This window comes from Eulemur rufifrons, chromosome 7 (genome assembly GCF_041146395.1).
Source record: "Eulemur rufifrons isolate Redbay chromosome 7, OSU_ERuf_1, whole genome shotgun sequence".
Lineage (NCBI taxonomy): Eukaryota > Metazoa > Chordata > Mammalia > Primates > Lemuridae > Eulemur > Eulemur rufifrons.
Window position 1 is genome coordinate 3,870,995 of NC_090989.1, and position 21,543 is coordinate 3,892,537.

Sequence of the window (21,543 nt, forward strand, 5' to 3'; positions counted from 1 at the left end):
TGAGCCCTCCCGTCCTGCCCTGCTGCTGCGTTCCTGCCTCCTTGCTGACTTCTAACTGCTGGGGTCCCTTGACGCAGGCCCAAGGCCCTCTTCCCTCCTCTCAGCCACGCCCCTAGTTTCAACGCCCCCCCACGGCCCCATGTGGATGACCCTGATGTATCCCCACAGCCCAGCCCTGCCTCCCAGCTCTGGCATCAGCGTCCAGCTCAGGCCACGCCTGGCGTCCACCCCGTCCAGCTCCGTCTCAGCTCCCACTGCCACTCAACAGCGACGGTGACAGCCCCGTCTTCCCACCCCCTGCAGGGAAACACTGTCTATTCACCGATCAATCTAGACATCTGTGTTCTTGAGCATTGATGATGAAATGTTAAAAAGAAAAAAGACATCCGGATTCTTCCTGATTCATCCTTCCTCTTCCTCTTTGAATTAATCAGTAAGTCCCAAAGGTTCCGTCTCTAAAATGTTGCCTGAGCCCACCCCTCTCCATCGCCACCTGCACCCCAGACCCCTACTCTCTGTTCACCGTCTTCACGGCACCTTCCTGCGTGGCAGATTATGCAGTTTTTTCTTACTCGAAGCCCCCTTGGTGGCAGAAGCCCATCCCGGGGGCCAGCATAGGGTGCACGCCTGGCTCCCCCCTCACCCCCCTGACTTGGCCAGAGCCGGGTGCTCCCTTCTTGGGTCCCCCCGACACCCAGAACGCTCTGATGCCATCCAGGTTGATCGTACAATGCCAGGGACAGTCCCCACTTGTCCCTGTGGTCCCAGTGCAAGTGTCAACCACACCCCTTCACTCGACAGAATGTCTCCATTTAAACAATCAATCGCGCAGGCGGGGACTATGCAGTATTCGCACGCGGTGCTGTTACCAGCGTCTGGCACCGGGAATGGCACGTAAACAAACAGGGGCCAAATCGGAGGATGAATGCAAGAGCGGCCACTGTGAGATCAAGAAGGGATGGAAGAATTAAGTGACCATTCTGTGAGCTCACTGTTCCCTGCAGGCAAGGAAAGAAGAGTCTCTGTGGTCCACCCACCATCTCGCCTTACAAAGATTCCTTAGGCCGTCCCCACGCCGTGCAGAGAGCCCAGTCATTACCGTCACTCGTGTGGTCCAGCTCCCGGGATGCCGAGGCCGGAGACTCCTGGGCACGGACACACTGGTACGAGCCCTCCAGGTTTGCACACGGTTCCCCTGCAGGGCAGGCATTGAGGGCATCGTGGAAACATTCGTTTACATCTGTCGAAAGGAGAACAGGCAGCAGCACTTAGCAGAGTCGCAGCCGTGGTTTTGCGCCCTGCGAGCCGAGGGAGCGTGTTGGGCAGTGCTGGGGGAGGGGCCCGCGGAAGCCCTGTCTGCCAGAGCCTGGACTCAGTCCCAGCGGCGGCCCATGCCACGCCCGGGCAAGGCACCTCCGCCTACCTCCCACGCTCCTGGGCAAATCGCTCTGGGCTGGATTGAGTCTGGGCGTCGTGAAACAAAGGGGCCCAAACATCCCACCCCAAGGGTCAATCAAGCGCACGGGCGTGTGTCCGTGCTGAGAAAGAAACCACAGCCCCCCTGGCATCCAAAGCTGGCCTGGCACTCCCAGCCAGAGACCAGCCTCACGCAAGGCCACTTCGTGATTTCATCTAAGACAGGAATGAGCTCATGTGTCACACACAAAACACCAGCCCTCTCCTCTTGGCCAAAATGAGTGATTGTTAGTTCTTTACCAATTACAGCTTATTTTCATGCAATTTCCCCCTCCCTGTAGCTAAGATTTATTGAGATGCCCAAACATAGAATCGCCCCCACTTTCCAACAGCACCCAATCTAACAGAACCCCACTGCCTGAGCCCTCCCCAAACCACCCAATCAAAACCCACGTGCTATAATCGGTTCTTTCTGGCATCCTCTTACTGAGACTCCCCATGGCTCCCCATGGCGTGGGTTCTCCCTCCTGGCCGCCAGTAACAAGCCCACCCTGCTCACCTGCAGATGCACCCCTGCCACCTCTGGCGTGGGGACACTGGCAGAACAGACGACAGGTGAGCACTTTGCTTATTGCACTAGAGCAACACAGCTGGGCTTTAGAGCGTCTGTGGGGCTGGGGGAGGACACGTGCAACCGCTAGAGCTGTCCCGGGCTCCAGCCCAGCGTTGCCACCCGCCACCTTCCGAGTCAGGTAAGAAGCTTCACCAAGATCCCCACCCCTACACACACACACACACACACACACACACACACACGTAGCCCCGGGAGCAGCAGACCCCAGCCCGCCTGCCTCCCGTCTGGGAAAGGGGGTTCTGCTGGAACCCAGCCGTCACTTGCGTACTGCCTGTGGCTGCTGTCCTGGTGCCGTGGCACAGCCGCGCGGCTGGGACAGACCACGTGGCCCACAAAGCAAAAATATTTACTGTCTGGCCCTTTTCAGAAAACGTTTGCCAATCCCTGACATAGACTGAAAAAAAGAACAACAACAAAACAGGTAACGTCTTCCAGAAGCAAGGCCGCGTCCACGCGCTGCACCAAGAGCAAGTTCAACGCTGAACAAACCTGCTGAAAGGGCCTCCCAGGCACAGGCGTCCCAGCAAGGTGGGAAGGAGGCGGGAAGGAACTTCCGGAACCCAAAGAACTGAGGAAACAAGTTACTGTGTGTTGCTCTGGGAGTGGGACCCCAGTGCCAACGTGGTGGAAGGTTAAGCCTGCCTGGGGGAGGGTGGTGGGAGCGAGCGAGGGGAGGGGATGTGGGCAAAGAAAGTTCTAGAATCCGAGCCTGGGGACTCAGAGTTTACAGGACGACCTCAACATGGCTCAAACCACCCACGCCTGCGGGATTAACACACGGAACCCGTCATTCCTCCATCCCGGACTGAAACCTCCGTTAGAGCGTGAAGGACTGGCCTGGCTGTGGAAGCCACCTGGCGTTTGGGCTGTCGGGCCCCGCCCTGCAGCCGCCCCCAAAGGGAGCACAGAGGGGAGCACAACCTTGCACCTGGACGTGGATCACTTCATAGACCCGCCTCACGATGTCATCAAGCATGGCAGAGACGTTGGCCACGGGCAACAGCCGCGGCAGGCCCAGCAGTAGCCGCGACGCCGTGGTGGAGGTGTCCCTGCCGGCCGAGTGCAGGTGGTGCACGGTGGAGCCCAGCGGCTGCAGCGCATTGGTGACCTGTGAAACCAGAATCAGCGGGTCACACGGTGGAGGCCCCCTCCCCCGTCGGGCAGACAGAAGACTGGGGTCCGGAGAAGCTGAAGTGAACTGTACACGCACCATTCGGCTCCGCAGAACGGAACCACTACGATATTTGTGCACCTGTCATCATCCCAATAAAAGTCCTGCAAACCGGAATTATAAATACTTTTGCAACAGCAGTAGTCATGGGCTGAACTGTGCCCACCGCCCGCGCACACACACACACATACACACATGCGTGCACACACATAAATAATTCATATGTTGAAGTCCTGACCTCGGGCACCTCAGGATGTGACCTTATTCGGAAATGGGGTCGCTGCAAGTGTAGGTGTGACTAGTTAAGGTGGGCTCTAGGGCCACTGGGGGCCCTAACCCAATATGGCTGATGTCCTTGTAAAAAGGGGACGTTTGGCCCCACCAACAGGCTTGCACGGAGGAAGATGACGTGTTGACACGGGAAGATGCCGTGTGCAGCCGAGGGGAGGAGCCTGGACCCCCCAGCGCTCAGGAGGAACCAACCTGCCAACATCTCAGCTTTGGACTCCCAGCCCCCAGCACTGCAAGAGAATAAATTTCTGTTGTTTTTAGACCCCCCCCCCAGTTGGTGGTCCTTTGTCATGGTGGGCCAGGACGCTCACACAGAAGTCATCCCCAAGACCCCCGTCTCCCTCCCTCAGCAAGACCACAGGGCTCTTGTGCTAATGACAGAGAGAATTAGAACTAGAATTAGAGAATTAGAGAACAAAATCTATGGTCTAAAACAATCTGTTTCTCGTTTCATATAAATTCTTTTTATTCCAGCCTAATGTGTTGAAAGCTCAACCGTTGGTAAGCTAGGCAACTCGGTGACCGCACAGCCAGACCAGTGTCACCAGAACAGACTTTGCCAGCAACCCCGAAGTCCCCACTGGGAGCCCCAAAGGCAGTGTGGGGAGGGCTGGAGTCCCTCTCCTGGGGGGACCAGCTGAGGACCAGCCCCATCCTGCCAGAGCCCCTCGTTCCGCAGCAGGAACAAGCCGGGAGCCCGGCACTTGCTGCTGAGAACCTGGGCCAGGCAGGCGGTCCCGCGGGCGGTGACCGTCTGGCTGGAGAAACAAAAGCCACACACGAGGAGACGGCAGCAGCACACAGAAACATCTAACGTGCCAGCAAGCGCAACATCTCACACCCCTCTCACATCGGGAAACTTTTTAAGCCCTTTGCATGTATTTAAACTCACAGCCCCTGTCTCAGGGGGGATTAGGACTCTTTCTATCTAACAGAGGCACAGAGAGGTTAAGTAACTCGCCCAAGGTCACACAGATCATGACTAAGTACACCAGGGCCAGGCACTGTGGCTCCACAGCCGGGTTCTTACTGGCCACCTGGGCAGCCCCTCAGCAAGCTAAGAGGAAACAGAGGTCCCCCCCGCCGGGTAGTTAAGGAGGCTTCTGGGCAAAGATGAGGCCGCAGAGTCCCTCCCAAGCGGTCTGCCTTGTGCACTGTCTGTGCTGGGCCTGCCACGGCAGGCTTAATCTAACCACTAAGGAGGGACCCAACTCTGGGTCTGACACCGTGACACCCGGGCACACGCGGGCACATTCACAAGACCTGAAGAGCAGGCTGGACCAGCTACACAAGGCGCAGAGGGAAAATGTGGGCCCTTGTTCAAATAGTTTTAAACATTTCCAGACACAACAGAGCAGGAAACCAAGCTCGGGGCCCTTCTAAGCACAGGTCGCTGTCAAGCCAGACCTGAGGTCACATACCACCCAGGGAAGGTCACCTAAGGTGGTGCAACACCCTGTCCATGCTGGGATTCCCAAGACTGATGGTGACCCCAGCGTGGGACGATGTCCTCATTGGAAGTCGCTGCTGAGGGGTCAGAGTGAGCTGTGTCATCGGCAGTTCTCAGCCATGGTGACTTCATCCCCAGGGGGCAGTGGGCCATGTCTGGAGACCTTTCTGGTTGTCACAACCGGGAGGATGTTCCTGACTGCTTGTGTGAGGAGCCTGGGAAGCTGCGGACCATCCTCCAAGGCCCAGGAACCCGGCTGCAGAGAGCTCTCCCGCTCACCTGGGGCCGCCGCGGAGAGCCCTGGTCTGCGGGTTCCCATCTTTGCAGGACAGTGCGGAATTCCACAGAGCAGGAGCTAGAACTCCAGGCTTATGGAGCGAGGTTAGCGAGGGCAGAGCTGGGGCTCAGGCTGTCTTGCTGGGACACCCCTCCGTCTCAGCAAAGACCAACGCAAGGTCAGGGACTGTGTTCCGCACCATGGAGGGTGGCAGTCGTCACGGGTGTGCACCGAAGCCATGTCACCACACCCTCCAGTTGTGTGCACTGTACTGCATGTAAATTACACCTCTTTGAGGCTGAATTTTTTAAGAACTCCAATTTGGTTCACAGTCAGTCATTTTGAGGCCACTTGTGGAATGTCGCCATCCCCGAGCCCAAGTTCCCTTCCTCCTCCCACACCTGGTCCACCTGCCCTGGAGCGGGGCGTGTGGGAAGCTCCCCTGTGCTTCTCACCTACCAGGGAGTGCAGGAGGCGCATGTGGTTCAGGAGCCCGGGGTCCACTTGCTCCAGGTCCTTGAAGTCCATTTTCACCAGCACAGTGACATTGTACCAGAAGCTCCCCGAGGTCCTCGCTGGAGCTGCACCAGGGCAAAGGCCGATGAGTTAGGGCTGGGACGGGTCAGGGCCGCCAGAGGCCGCTGGGGTGGGGGCAGGGCGGGGAGGCCCCGTTCTACATTCACCTCCCTGCAGCGGCGACAGGGGGGACACCCCCACTTCTAGCCCAGAGGTGGGCTGGGCAGGGTCCAAAGGCCTGGGGCCCACAGCGGTGGGCCTTCCCTTGAAGAGGTACACACAGGATATAGATATATCCTATGATGCTCGTTGTAGTGTAATGGCATATTGATATATAAAATTATTTTATACTGTACCATTATTTTATACTATAAATATCAAATACTATAATAATATATTGTATGTAATACTACATGCTATATTATTGTATATAACATATACTATTATATATAGTTTAATAGTATAGTTAACATATAGTATTATAATGATACTTGATATTATTTACATTACTTTATTGCTATATACTATACTAAAACTATGATAATATATATGATACATATATACACACACATATATATAGGCCAGCCCCTGGCATAGAGAGAACTTTCCAGACCAGCAGGCATGCAGGCCAGGGCCACGCCTGCGTGGGGCTGGTCAGCCCCGCCGTGGAGCGCCAGCCTCGCCCTCCCACCGCCAGACGTGTCAGCCCCGACCACCCCATAGGGAGCTCCTGGGGCTTCCCAGCGAGTGGGAAGGTCAGGGCTCTGCTCTACCAGGAATGTCAGCTGTCAGCTCTTCCCCCCACCCCACCCGCCCCCTAGACGTCAGTGGCCACAACGCAATTGCCAGGAGCAGACTGTGCCGTGCATCCTGCGGGGGCCCCCGGTAAAATCGGGCCCTAGATACCCCTCCTCCCCACCTCCCCCAGACCCAGGCTAACTGGGGACCCTCCTCTGCTGCAGCCCTACCTGGGGGCGTGGGGACCAGGCAGCGGCGCCCCCCTGACTGGGGGCAGCATTTCTGAAGTCCGGGGCAGTCGGTGTCCACACTGCACGTGGAGTTGGACGGCGCAGGCCCCGCCGTCGGGCAGGCCCCGGGTCTCGATGCGAACTCCCCAGACCGATTCAGGGCTGAGGAGGAAATGATACAATGAAATGCCGGCAATTAAAAAGCAAAATACAATAAAACAAAACTAACGAGCTGGGCAGGCACTGCATCCTGGCGCTTCCTGGCATTGGGTTCAGCCTGCGGTTCCTGCAGATGCCAACACAGCCGGCTAGCGGCCACCTCCAGGCCTGGGCAGCCGCCCATCCCGCCGGAGGGCCGTTGGCTTTGGCTTTAATCTTGTCTGACCATCCTTCCCGCCAGGGCAGTTTCAGCTGAGGTCCTGGGTGTCTCCTTTCCCTCTGGGCCTCAGGAGCCCAGGTGCAAGGCTCCACCTGGCCCGCAGAGGTGCCCTGCTGCTTCCAGTCCTGACAGCTCGCTCGCTCCCTCGGTAGTTGCTGGACCCGGCGGTGAGCTAAAGACAAGTCTCTGCCTGCAGGAAGCTCGAGTTCTGGCGGGGACAGGTGTGCAGGTGGAGCTGCAGCAGGCCAGACAGCGAGAGCCTCGGGGGGCTCACAGGGGCAGGCAGGTGGGGGGGCGGCGTGAGGGAAGGCCCCCTGGAGAGCAGACATCTGCCCTGACACCCAAGAGGCGAGAGTATGGGGACTTAAAAAGAGAGGGAGGAGCCTGCGGGCCTGGCATGGGGCACAGTGGGGGCAGGTGGGTCTGGGCCACAGAGAGCCCCTTCCTGTGTGTGAGGTGGGCCCTGGCGGTTTGGAGCTGCCGAGTCACCGTGGAGATGCCAGGGCTGCTGGGGAGATCGTGGTGGGCTCCTGAGGAAGAAGGCGTTTAGAACTGTTGGAAAGGGCCGGAAGCATGTGAGGAGGCAGGGTGCTGCTGTCAGAGCACAGAAAGAAGAGACCAGGCCCCAGAGGACAGGAGACACCAGGAGTGTGCCCAACGCTGGTCGGCGTGGACAGATCCCAGGGGAGCCCGCCATGCGCCACAGGAGGACAGCGGAGGTGGGCTTCGGGCAGCAAAGGACCGTCTCCAGGATGAAAGGAAGCTGAGAAGACGCGAGCGCCCAGAGCCTGGGGGCAGCAGAGAGGGGATGCAAGGGGAGGCGGGACCCCGACATCGGCATCCAGGGGAGGCCCTCCCAGCGCTGCAGCCCCCACACCGGCCACGGGATGGGGGGCACACACTGCCCTGGGGCGTGACTCCAACCTGGCGTGCCCTCATACACCTCAGCTGCCCGCGGGCCCCAGGGCCCAAGAAACTGGCCAAGGCGGGAGGATAATCTGGCTCTGGACCCCCACAAAGGCAGGGAAGACTCTCGAGCCCTTTGGGAAGACTCGTGGCTCAGCCACGTGGAACAGAAGCCACAAGGAGCTGCAGGCCCAGGGACGACCGTCCTCTTGGGTCCCCTGGGTCTCCACAGAACACTCCACAACCAGGAAAGAAGGTGGTGGCCCCTGCTTCTGTTGGGAACATGTCACCAAGGGCAGCTGCGTCAGCCAAGGCAGAGCAGGGGGCCGGACCGCTGAGCTCACGGAAAGCCCACCCTGGCGCTCTTCCACCCAGAACCGGCCCGCCCTGTCGTGCTGTCAAAGTTCCCTCTCAGGAGCATTCTGTCTCCCATGCTGTCCTTATCTTCATGCTCTCGTCACTCGGGTGGCTATAGCAATGTCTCTTGGCCCCAGAGGAATGGCCGTGCGGGGAGTGAGTGACTCTAGGGGACTCTGGTGCAGCCGGAGGAGGGACACGCCGGGTCCCATGGGGCCTCGCCAGGAGTCTGCAGGTCTCTGCTGCATCTCACAGGCAGCAAACACAGGCCGGAGGCCGAGCAGGCTGCCCGACACCTAGGGTGGCTCCCGGGCCACAGAGACGTTGGAGGAAGAGCAATGATATCCAACCAAGTGTGGCGTTTAATTAACCGTAATGCCCAGTGTTGTCTCCTTAGCTGGGACAAACGTGCCCTCGGCGTGTGAGATGCCAACCTTGCGGAGAACTGCGGGGAGGGGGTACGGACACCATCTACACTGTCTTTGCAACTTCGTGTAAATCCAGAACTATTCTAAACTAAGCGGTTTATTTAAATAAGAAGAAAATACAGGCTACATCCCCGGCTTCCCAAAATGGTTGTCTAATCCCAGCAGACGTGTTTCCTAGTTACAGTTCTTCTTGGTCTTCATGTGGAGGCTGCTGGGAACCCCCTCGTGCCGCGGAGCTGGCAGCCGACTGACGCCCTAAGGGGATTGTCAACAATTCCAACTTGGTAGAAAGTCAGAAGCCTCCTCCTCCTTCCCCAGCTCCATCCAGCAGTGAAACAGAGCCGCCCTGCGCCTGGCAACCGGGTTGGTCCAGGTTCAGGGGACGACAGTGCAGATTGCTGTTGGCCGAGGCATCTCGGGCTGGGAGCTCTCATTCCCGCCCCCTCCTCCACTCCGCGTCCCTCAGCCTGATCGGGACAGAAGTTCACACCGAGGGCCTCTGGTCGTCAGCCTGGGGGGATGGCAAGTCCTGGGGAGTGTCCTCGCCCAGCGGTGTCCTGGGCTTGCCCATCGAGGCAGAGCTGCCGAGGTGTTGGCGCCGTGGGGAAGGCCCTGCAGAACCAGGACTGTCGCTGGAGTCAGGGGCATGGCTCAGAGTCCCCATCCCAGTTCTCAGAATTTGTCCTGAGTCCGTAATCCAACTTGTGCAACTTGTGCTAGCAGTATTGGTACCGTGGCTGTTCATCCCAGCATTATTTATGACAATGAAACATTTGCAACAACTACATGGTAAGTGGCAAGAGGTTGCTTAATAAAAGCTGATACATCCATGTGAGGCAATGCCACGTGGCCACTGAGGCACGCAGTGGGATGATAGGTACTGACACAAGCGACGTTCTGGATAAATTGCTAAGTGGAAATATCATGCGACAGAAAGTCCTGGAAAGGGTGACCATCCTCCAAAAATGCCTGCCCTAGATAAAGACGGTGGTTTTCTGTGGGTGCCAGGCTTTGGGATAACTTCCCCATGTTCTTTACTGTGTTTCCAAATTTTCTGTAGGGCTTGTGTATTGATTTCTGTCACTGCATTAAAAAAAAAAAAAAAAAAACACTTAACGTATGACTTTTCACTGCATTCCAAATGCTGGACTTAGAAAGTTGAAAAGGTCCCTTAGACTGAAAGTGATGTCACATGCGTGTTCATGCTTCTCTCCCTTTCCTGGGAAGCCGGCTGAGTGGGAGAGGAAGGAACAGCCTGGTGTCCTGCTGCTGCCCAGCCATGAGACTCTGAGGCCCAGTCCCCCTGGTGGCAGAGGTGCCCGGCACCCACTGGAGGCAACCTCGGCCCTGCCGCAAAGGAAGAGCACTCTGCCTCCTCTCCTGCCCGATTCCCAGGCTGTCCCCGATGTCCACCATGCCCAGCACTGGTCCCTGCTTCATTCATTCTCGGCCGATCACCTACTGAGACTGTCTCACTTCCAGCCCCACGGAGCCAGCCGGCACAGGCCACCTCCCACTGTGTTTCCACGGAACACTCAGGCTTTGATGGGAAGAGCTGTGCAGGCATGGAGGAGGCGGCGCTGCCAATCCCCGGCATGTAAATACCCCTCCACGGGCACGTCCTGGCCACCGACGAGATGCCTCTGAGCGCAGCGTTGGGAAGAGAGAGACACTGACGGTCAGCCCCCGCACGGGCAGGAGCCACAGCTGCCCCCGGGGTCACGCTGTTTATGGAGGATGTTAGAAAAGGCACAAAGGCCTGGGCAAAGGGACTGTGAGAAAGGTGGAAATCGGGCGGTCCTGCAAACAGGACTTGGGACAGGATTGTTATCAGCCGGTGCACACGGCAGGCTGTGGAATGCAGGGGAGTGTGACCGACCTTGGCCCCTGCCCTTTTCTTTATAGCCTTAAGGAGTCACAAGGAATCCCAAGATAAATATGGATAAGTTGCGTATCACTAACTAGATTTCTTTAGAATAATGTGTTTACTGGCACCAGAGATTTTTATCTGTATGTTCTTTCCAAACATTCTCTCTGTATGTTCTTTGCTTTGACGTTGCAGGCTTTCTCTGCAGTAAATACAGAGGGTTGGAGAGGTACGGGAGCTCTTTGAGACTAAAAGAGTTTCTCCTCCTTCAGCCTGCGATTGTGGTCTGGAGCGTTCTTCGTTGTGCCGTGAGACTGGTAGAGATGCTGGCCGATCTCTTCACTGTTCCCCAGGCCCCCGGCAGCAGCCACAGAGCCGAGCCCGCCCCCGGCACCAGCAGGGACCTTCCTGAGGTCCTCAGTGCCCTGAAATGCTCCACCTCCCACCGTTGCCACAGCCACCATCCTCAGATGCCACAAACTCCCCTACACCCAGGGGCAGCCTGTTAAACCGAAACAGTCTGCCCGGAGGTCAGAGAACCTGCCTCCCAGCCTGGCCTTGTGAGCTGTGTGGCTGACCACGGTGGAGGCGCTGCCTGTCCCAGCCTGTGCCCGCCTGCGGAGCCGGGACCCTCGGGTGCCTGAGGGATCGAAGAGCCCCCTCCGGCTCTTCTCTTCCTTCCTGTCTCCTCGGGACTCCTGTCTTCCTCCCCCCAACTGCTGTTGATACTTCTAAGTCCCGAGAGGCCCCCAAGGGGCACGCATGTCCCCTCACTCTCAGCAGCCCCCACCTGGCCCCATCCTCATCACTCCCTAGAGCCCCCCTCCCCCGCCCTGGGGACTCCCCACCCTGGGACTCCCTGATCAAAGGTGCCAACAAGTGGGGCTGATCCCCCCAGAGGCATTTCCTGGAGGCAGGGGGTGGGAGGGGCCTCAGCCCCCCCATCCTTCCCTGGGGAAATTAACTGTTTATCACTGCGGGGCAGCATCTCTTAGGGAAGGTGGCTGTCCTGTGGGCCGCTGGTGTGGCTGGCAGAGCTGGGGGCAGAAAGGGGCCCCGATCAGCCTCCCCCAAGGCCTTCCTCCGCCTCCCCCCTTGGCCGTGTGACCTCACTGGTCCTGGCAACAGCCAACAGGTAGAAGTGTGGCCCTCACAGGTAAGAGGGGACGGGGCAGGGAGGCCCTGCCCTTCCACTGACAGACCCGATTGCAAAGCCCACCTGCTGGTTACCAAGGTGGGCCCAGCACCTTGTGTCCTAAGGGCTCCCCACCCCCAACCCCAGGAAGGGAGGCTGCTCCCAGGGCTGAGACAGCAGCAGCGCAGCTCAGCTGGCCCCTCTGTGCGCAGCTCTGGGAGACAGGAAGGGGAGAGTGGTGCGGGTTCCAGGACAGAAAGGGTCTCCTTGGCGAGACCCAGCACCTGGGCAGGACGGCCAGGGCACAGCCTCTCCCTGCCAGGGACCCAGTAAAGAACCCACCGGAATACAGGACCGCCACTGCACCTGCGGTCAGCTGGCCCTGCCTGCTTATTGTTGGTGGCATTAGTGATGGTGGTGTCCTTTAACACTCCTAAGAGAGGTCACACTGGTATTAATACCTGCTCTACCCAGAACCGTCAGGCGCTCTGTGTCTGGCCCTCTGAACCAGACATCAGCTGTCCCCGTCCTCTGTGAGGTCGTGCTGGGGGCTGGGGGAGGGCACACTCGGGACGGTCAGGGCACCCAGCCAGTGCAGCCTCTGCAGGTCTGCGCTGACCCAAGACGCCACAGCTGTGGCCCTGCTCTGGGGGGGTCTGTGCCCCAGCCTGCTGGTGTCCTGGCTCAGGACCCCCTCGGGGCACCCGGAAGCTGGTGCTTTCTGCACTCTGGAGGCGCAGCCCTGCGTCTAGCAGCGACCCCGGCGTACACCTAACTGAAGCCACACCTGTCCCACTTCCCCTGTACAGCGGGGTGGGAGGCAGACCCTCTGCCTGTGCAGAAACTCACCTGAGACCTGGCATTGACGCGACATTAACACTCACCACCCCCATCTGCAAAGTCTCCTGCACGTCAGGAGCCTGAGCCCTGAGCCCCGCCTGGCATAACCATGCCGGTCCCCCTGGGAACTAGCCCCAAGCGTCCCCGCCACAGCGGCAGCCAAACTTCACTGAGGAAGCGAAAGGACACGGGGTGCTCGGCGGGCAGTGTGGGAGGCCCAGGGCCCCACCGGCTCTTTCACATATTGGAGTTCAGATTAGGATTTGGGTTGAAAAAGAGTTTTGCTGCAGTTTTTAAAAAAAAAGGTTGACCACTGTCACAGAAGAGATTGCAACGCTGGCTCTCAAACTCAGTTGCGTGTTAGAATAGCTCAGGGGCCGGAAAAAAGTCCCGATGTCCCAGCTGGGCCCCAGACTGACTCTGCCCCAACCTCTGAGGGTGGCGCCCAGGCGTCTGCCAGGAACCCTCCATGCAGCATCACGTCTGAGGACCACAGAGGTTCTCAGGGTGGGGCCCCCAGGCCGGCAGCACCAGTGTCACCAGGAGCTTGTTAGAAACCTAACTCCTGGACTTCACCCTGACCCCCTGAGTCAGGAATCTGGGGGTGGGGCCGGGGACAGGCCTTCTAGACAATCGCACGCAGGCTCAGGGCTGGGAACCAGAGTGCTCACAGAGCTAGCAAGCTCAGGGCCAGCGGGCATGCACACTGACCACCCATCAGGAGTCCTGGGGGGCCTGCCCAGCCCAGCCAAGCACCCCGGACTCACGCAGGACGCAGTAGAGGCCGAGCTGCTCGTAGCCCGCACAGCAGTCGGTCACGTTCCTGGGCTCGGGGACTTCCACCACCACGTACTGGGTCCTGTACACGGTCTTGGGGCACCGCCTCCACGGGATCCAGCCGCCGCAGGCAACGTAGGTCACGCGGGACGTCTGCACGGCCTGCACTCTCTGCACACTGCGGGTCACGGGGTAGTCACACAGCTGGTAGCCCAACAAGGAGAGGCCTTTTTCTGAGAGGGAGACAAGACACGAGGGGAACTGAGGAACTGGAGAGAGAAAGACACCAGGGTCAAATCGCTATGAGCGGAGACCTGAAAGGCCTCGGTCTGCAAGAGCAAGGGAAGCCAATCTCCTGCGTAGGCCTCTCGGAACCCGCCCGGCCCTGCCCACGGGCCTCTGCCTCCCCGGGCACCGGCAGGGTGTGACCCGCAGGAATAGAGCATCATTGTAACCCTGCGTGCTAAGAAATCCTCTTTCACAGAGCGAGGATATGCCACCCTGGGCCGGCACACGCCTCCTGAAGCCGGGGGCCTCGCAGTGACCAAAGAGGGAACGCGGAGTGGAGATCAGGAGTCAGGGGTCCGTGCCCCTTTCTCCTGCTCCGAGTGTTCCAAATTCCACAGGCTGTGGAGTCTCAGGCCCGTTGGGCAGTGTCCACGAGCCTCAGGTCCCCACACGGGGAATGAACACGCCACGGTTCCCGCCACAGACACTTGCTGAAGGCTCATGTGGTCCAAGCGGGTGACAGTGACAGCTTTTGTTTCGATGAGGTGGGAGATGAATAAGCAGGTACTTAAAGCACATGTGACAGGTTTATAGATGACAGAAGTCAGCTCGACTGTCACCGCTATTGTCAGGAGGAGGAGGGCACTGTCACCCCCACCATGGGACGAGTGTTGGGTTCACCTTGTCAGTCCCCGCACAGCTCCTGTCCGGAGCTTGACTCCTGTCCCCAGACCTCAGCCCTCGGGTCTCCAGCCCCGGGCCCGGCCACGGACTGCACCCCGAGTGGTGCCTGCGCTCCCACATCCCCAGGGAGCCTCTGTCGCCTTATTTAAATTGAATCACATTCCCGCCCCCCAAAGCTCAGAATGTGACCTTCTTTGGAGATAGGGTCCTACAGAGGTGTCAAGTTAAAGTGAGTCGTTAAAAAACGGAATTACAGAGATAGCCATGCACTCGTGCACTCGGGAGTAGAAGACAGAGACCCGGGTGACGCGTCTACAAGCCAAGGAACGTCAAAGATCACCAATAACCGCCAGAAGCCACAGGCCCGGAACAGATTCTCCCTTACAGCCGCACAGGAGGCAGCCCAGCAACGCTGGATCTCAGCCTCCAGAGCTGCGAGACGTTTCTGCTGCTGAAGCCGCCCGGCCTGCACGTCCTTGTTCCGGCAGCCCTAGCAAACTAACACAGGGACCACGAAGCGTCCCTCCCGCTCCCCCCCAGCACCTGGCACGGGGCTCTCTGCACACTGGGCCTCAGTGTAGGATGAACGAATGGCTCGAACACGCAGTATTTGCATTTTTAGAAACGCAGCCTCTGTGCTCTAGACAGTCCAGCCAACAGGGAGGGCTCAGCGTCATGGTTTGTCGCCCCCGGTGAGTAGCTGGATTGGCTGCTGGAGGGGACCGCAGAGATGGAGCGGAGGTAGGTACACACAGTGGCTGCCTTCACTCTCCACACCGGGTAGCACCTCTGAAGCCTCCCTCCCTGGACCTTACAGCAGCCCACAGTGTGCAGAAAGCGAGACTCGGGGGCTTGTCCCTCTGCCCGGGAAGAAACGGGCAGAACCAACCTTCAGGGGCAGGCGGAGGGGAGGGGCTGCAGAAACGGTCTGGACCCCACGCTTGCCCCAGAGCGAGCTCACTCTGCCAGCAACGGTGGCCTGAGCAGCAGGCCCTGGTCGTACAGGGTGGGGCGGGGAGCTGCTGGGGCCAGGGAGGCTCGGCCACGAGCTTAGACGTGACTTAGATGAGGGATGGCAGAAAACGGCCAGGTGTCACAAGAATGGGAAAACAAGCATCTCTTGTACTCACCGTCGAATTGGTATTAACTGACCAGCTGCTGACTCCTCCAGGCAATTCCCACCGGGGGAGTCAGGAGCCTTCTTTCTAGAAGCTTGCACAGTGCTCCCACCCTGCCGCCACGGCCTGCTCCCGCATGAGCTCACGAGAAAGCTAGGACAGCAAGGAGCGGATGCCACCTCTCAAAGCAGATGTGTCCCCGCCTGCGCAGGTCTCAGCAGGGCACTGTCCTCACAAGACCTGTTCCCAGGGAGGCCCCTCCTCAAGAATCGCCCATGCCAGGCCCAGGCCCCTCACCTGTGAAGCCGCTGGCCTGGCTCGGGCCCGCAGCGCCCACCAGAGCCAGCAGGGCCAGCCCCAAGGTGCTGCACATCGCGGGCGCTGGGGCCGCGGGGCTCTGGGCCTCCACTGCTGCCGTCTGGGTCTCTCCTAAGCAGGAGCACAAAGGGGCCTGAGCCGCTTGGGCCCGGAGAAAGGGCCCTTCTGTTCCCTGTGCCTCTGGCGGTGGCAGTGGCTTCAGAGGGAGCGCCTGGGAGCAGTCCCTTATGCCTGCTTCGTGAACGCCCTCCACCGCCACAACCGTTTCCCTGGGGACACCTGTGTGGCACAGCCTATTCTTGCTCCGAGCAGATGGCATCTCTTAGGAAAGGTGAGTACCCAGCAGCCCGGCCGCATCGCTGGGTCCCATCTCACGGTTACGCAGAAAGCACATTTCAGACCCAAATCTGACTGTCTCCATCAAGCACAAAGTATTCTCTTACCCTCTCGGTCTAAACTGGCAGGAGAAGACAGCGTCCAATCAAAGTGGTCCATCGGATTCAGAAAAGCATCCTTCACACAGGGCAACAATGCAGTTCAAAAGCCACGACAGTGTGCGTGCCCCTTGTCCCAGCTCTGTCCTCCTGGGGGTCGGTCTGAGGGCGTGAAGCTGCATTCACAGAGATGCGCTTTACTTATCCTAGTCTACAATGCAAAATTATGTAATGGAACCACCAGGGGGATGGAAAGTAAATTACTGCAGAGCCTCTGGATGTAACATCGCACAGACGCTGAAATGCTCACCAGGAAGATATTTCATCAGCATTAAAGAAATACGCAACAATGTGAAGTCAAAGCAGCCGTACAATTCCATCTCCATAAAGACGACAACTCCGTGAGGTTATGTAAAACTGGACAAAAGCCAGAAAGGGCCAAGGGAAGAAAAGGAAACGTTTTGAGGAGTGACAGGATTATAGGTGATTTGCTTTGTATTCCAGTAGCCATCATGGTCGATGTGAAATGAGTTTTTAATTCCATATTAAATACTTTCTAGGTCATGCCTTTGATCACCTTTCATTGCTCAGTGTTGAAAGCTGAAGCCTAACTTTTAACTTTAGATGAAGAAGATCCGGTTAGTTTCACTGAGAGAACTCTCAGGTAGGTTAACAAAGTTCCACCTTGGCTGTAAGGTTCAGCAGTCTAACTCCCTTGTGTTCTGAATACAAAGCATTTCTTCCAGAAGGGACCTCTAGCCTAACTCCCGCATCCAATGCATTGCTATGTCTTTGATTCCCTTATTCTTGATAGGTTTGTCTCCAAGGTGATTAACTGCTGCGACTAAACGTCGAATGCCAGAACAAGAACCCAACAGATGAGCTGGAAGTAACCACCCCGTCGAGGGGAGGACACAACACGTCTCCGCGGGAGACGACACTATAGACAATCAAAGCTTCGTGTAGGACCAACTCATTTAAAAAAAAAAAGGTTTTAATAGGAAAAGGATAAATTATAAAGCTAGAATATGATATTCAAGAAAATAAAATTTGACTAGCACCAAAAGAATAAACAGAAAGTGCTATAGTTTAAGTAAATCTGGGCATTTAAAATGCAAGGTTTTGTATTGTATTATATTACAATCTATATTATAATGTTTTATATATCCTCTCTCAGAACTCTTGCTACTGTAATATATGAACGTTTCTATAAAATATGAAGGTAAAAGCAGGGAGAATATTACAGTTTAAAACTCAGAATAGGTCCTTTGCATCCTTTTCTGTCACCTTCGCAACCCCCCTATGCAGTAGGCCCTTCATTCCCATTATACAGATAAGGAAACTGAGGTTCAGGAGGCCACACAGCCGCACGTGGAAGGTTAAACCCAGCTTGTCCAAGCCCGAAGCCCCAGCTCTTCACACGCCACCCACCCCCGCCTGGTCACGATTCCACTGGGAACATCCAGCCACAGACCCCCAGACGGAGAGCAAAGTCGAGACACTTAACCAGCTGAGGACACCGTGGTAATTTGGAATCACCCGTAAATTGTCATTCTAACATGCTTTCTCTTCATGTCATACTCCAGGGATGGAAGAAAAACCCGAAATTAATGGTCTCCTTCCAGCCCTGTTTCACACAGGCCCGAGGCACGCGTGTGTCTCATCCACAGGGAGGCGTTTCCTCCGGCTAACACATGTGCATGTTTCTCTGCATGATGGCCACAGGGACTTTCCATGTTTGCACTTTCCACGTGAACACTCTGGGGAGAAAGTAACCCCACACCGTAGCCACCAGGGAGAGAATGCGCTAGCACTTTGTGTCCAACACCGCCAGGCACGTGTCCAGCCGTCACGGAGCCTGAACTCACTGTCCCGGCAGGGCCTCCACGCAAAAGCCCAGCACCTGCCAGACGCAGCGTCCGAGGACTGGAGAAGCAGAAGCCCCTGGTGTGAAGGCCAGATTTAAGGCCATGCTTACACACGCACCACACTCACATGCCCACATACAGGCACTCACAATTGCGTACACACACATGCGCTTACACACTGACGCACATGCGCCCACACGTGCAGACACGCAAGTCCACACATAAACGGCACGTGCTCACACGTACACTCTCACAGATGCACATCACTCACTCAGGCACACTCACACAGGCTCACATGTACTCATTCACATGTGCATATGTGCATGCATACACACACAAACGGACACATGCTCACACACGCACATTCTCACATTTATGTGCACACTCACACATGCTCACAATCGCACACACTCACACGTACCTGCACACGCACGTCAGCGCACTCACACATGTGCACAAACACACGAGTTGAGGAAGTGCGGCCTCGCCCTGGACATGAACTGCGCAGCCTGTCTGCAGCGGTGCTGCCCGAGCTTGTGGCTGCTGTGCTTTTTCCACTTGCAGAGGGAGGGGTTTGAACCCGGTGACCTACACCGGGCCGTCCCATCTCAGGCCAGACTTCCGGGATCCCCCGTGTGTAAGCACACGGAGGTGATTACATCTGTTGTTACCCTTCGGGCCAAGACGCATCCACCTGGGCTCTGTCCTGGGCTGTGGCAACTGTGTCCAAGGGGTGGATGAGCCCGGCCACAGAGTGGGCCACCACTGGGCTGGAAAGCTGGGCGTTGCGACGTGCTCACGGCCTCCTCCCGGAATCCCCTCGGTGTGCGGCCACCACAGCAAGAACCGCAGGGCAGCCGCAGCGGGCAGGGAGGGGCGGGTGGGGGAAGCCCTGGTCTCTGAGGGGCCAGCGGGGGTGGGCGGTTTGTCAGGGAGAGCCTGCTGTGTCAGGTGGTCGTGATGAAGAGCTAAAGAGGAGAGTCACCCAGCTGCAAACACCTGGAGGAGGACGAGCCCCTGGGTGAGCTGGTGCAGCTCCCAACCCAACCCGGCAGCTCCCAACAGCGGGGGCGGCTTAGCGCAGTGTTTCCCTGGATGGGGGAGACCGCCTGCGCCTGCGTGGGGAGGGCGGATTGAAAACGCAGACCCCCCGCCCCCGGCCCCGCCCACACTCACTCGGGGTGTTAGGTGACTCAGGTCACAATGACTTTGACATCCTTCCAAACCCCAGAGGACAGGGTCCTGGGCGAGCAGCCCTCCCGCTGGCGGATGGCTGTGCTGGGAGGTCCCCCCCCGGGCGTGGGGTCGAACCCGCCCTCCCTGCCGGAGCTGCCACAGCCGAGGGCGTGGTCCTCCCTCGGCTAGGTGACTGAACGCCGCTCTCCCTGGGACAGCCTGCATCCTCCCTACCTCCCCCCCCCCACACTTTATATCCTGGTCTTTTTTTATTTTTGTATTTACCTTTGCAGATGCTCAGCATTTTAAAATCACAGATTCTTCCCCTTTTTCACGTCCCCTTTGGGTACCGCTGCCCCCTAGGCTGGGATGGATGGAAAACGAGGACGTACCCCGTGTCCGGGTGTTGTCTCCAAGCCCCGGGGAGCACGGTGGACGCGCTGCCTCCTCGGGTTGGAGCCAGAGCCGAGGGAAGGTGAGGAGGAGCGAGAAACTTCCCGAAGAGGCGCGGGGCCATCGGAGGGGCACCCGTAAGGCCTCCACGGCCGAAGGTGGAGCTAGACTGGGAGGGCCGATCAGCAGCCACGGGCTGGTCTGGTCTGTACCCCGCGTTCCTTGCAGCGTGGTCTAGCGGAAAGCCCTGGATCGGGAGCCACACGCCCCGAGTTCGGCCCTAGTTTTGCCAACAGCTGGATGGATTCCCGTGGGTTGCACTTAACCTCTCTGTGCCTCAGTTTCCTGAATAGGAAACTACCAAAATGAAATAATTGTGCCTTTTAATTTAGTAGTGTTTTAATGCCTCCTGATTTTGTGAAAATTAAATAAACATAATGTATGGAAAAGCCTCTAGAATCCTAGAGCATTTTAAAGGTGGCCATCGTTCACTGTCATTAAATACAGACACGGTGTTGTTGGGGAAATACAATCCAAAACAGAACCGGTCCCCAATCCAGAAAACCTCTCCACGAGGGTGGAAGAGAAGAAAACAGTGTTATCACTGAGTAAGTGTGAAACCCAAAGGTGCCCCGAGTCATGGGCAGTCACGCAGAGATTGCAGAGAAAGAAATCTCGCCGCGTTATGTAGCCAAGCGGATACGACCCACTCCCTGTTTTCAGGATGATCAATAACTAGTCGTCAAGGAAGAGGACGTGGCAGCACCATTTGTGGCACATTGTGGACCCTGGATTCACCTGGTAATGAGGTTAGTTAGTTAGTTAATTGCCATCTGTGTTAGTTAATTGCCTTTATCCAGAGGAAAAATAAACTTCTCATGTCTTTATGACAGGAGATAGTTTTTCTTTTAATTTGCGATGATATTTAAAATTCTGCATATTCATCCCTGGGACCGGTGCTAGAAAATAGGTATTTATTGTTGTTTGTTTGTTTGTATTTATTTTTATTTCAGAATATTACAAGAGAGAGCTGTGCAACTTGGAGCAAGCTGCCCCCCAGAGTGAGGCTCCTGCCTTCCCCCAGACGCTGGGGGAGCCAGAGACAGGGGTGCTGTCTCCCTTGATGTTGACATTTCAGAGACGGCTTTGGGCCCTGGAGAAAGACATCTGTAGGCCATAAAGCCAGCGAAGTGCTAGCCTGGTCTTCCAAAGGATTTATTTAGATACGATTCAAAGAGAGGAGAAAGCACTTACAATTAGCAGCTTTCTAAAGTCCATGCTGAAAGAAGGAGGGGAGGGAAATCTCTTCCCTTCTTTTCAAGAGGGAGAAGGAAGCCTCTTATTTTTGCTGGTGTTCGTCCTGCACTGTGGGGTGTGAAGGAGTCTGACAAGTGCTCAGGCAACGTAGCAGGGGGAGGAGACTGGGCGCTTTCCGGGGTCTCTCCCACTTCCAGATTCTGAGCCTCAAGGACCAGCTTTAGGATCTAGTAATAACAGTGTAGGTCCTGCGATCGGGACTGATATTTATCCTCATAAGTAACGTTCTGATGAAAAATTAGCAATTCTTATAAAGAAGCCAATGCAAGTGCAGAAACAAAAACATACCCAAATTGGGGTCCTAGGTCTAGGCAGGGGAGGGCAGAGTGGTCCAGCGAACGGGGTCTCGGCTAAGCCTGGGGTCTCTGCTAAGCCTGGTGTCGTGACTTCTAGGTGGCACTCTGGCCTGTCCGTGTGACTGGGGCCGTCCTCAGCCCTCTGGACTTCGGGGCCTTGGTTGCATGTAGTGGGAGGGTGACTGGCTTGGTCTCTACCGGCACCAGCACTTCATTTTGGATCATCTCTCTCGGGACATGTGGAAATACGGTGCTTCTAGGACCAATAATTTATATTCTCATGTGAGCTTGAAATGATG

The 21,543-nt window shown here is 57.0% G+C and overlaps 1 protein-coding gene across 1 annotated transcript in view; it reads right to left on the reverse strand.

Moving 5' to 3' along the window:
* The window catches only part of UMODL1 (uromodulin like 1), a 59,972-nt gene extending 44,157 nt beyond the window's left edge, over positions 1-15,815 (reverse strand). The window contains exons 1-6 of the mRNA XM_069472263.1: positions 15,740-15,815; positions 13,403-13,645; positions 6,724-6,885; positions 5,699-5,820; positions 2,972-3,158; positions 1,100-1,240 (exon numbers count right to left, since the gene is read on the reverse strand). Of these exons, the coding sequence (XP_069328364.1) occupies positions 1,100-1,240; positions 2,972-3,158; positions 5,699-5,820; positions 6,724-6,885; positions 13,403-13,645; positions 15,740-15,815 (931 nt within the window). The remainder of the gene's footprint in view (positions 1-1,099; positions 1,241-2,971; positions 3,159-5,698; positions 5,821-6,723; positions 6,886-13,402; positions 13,646-15,739) is intronic.
* Between the last annotated feature and the right edge of the window lie 5,728 nt (positions 15,816-21,543).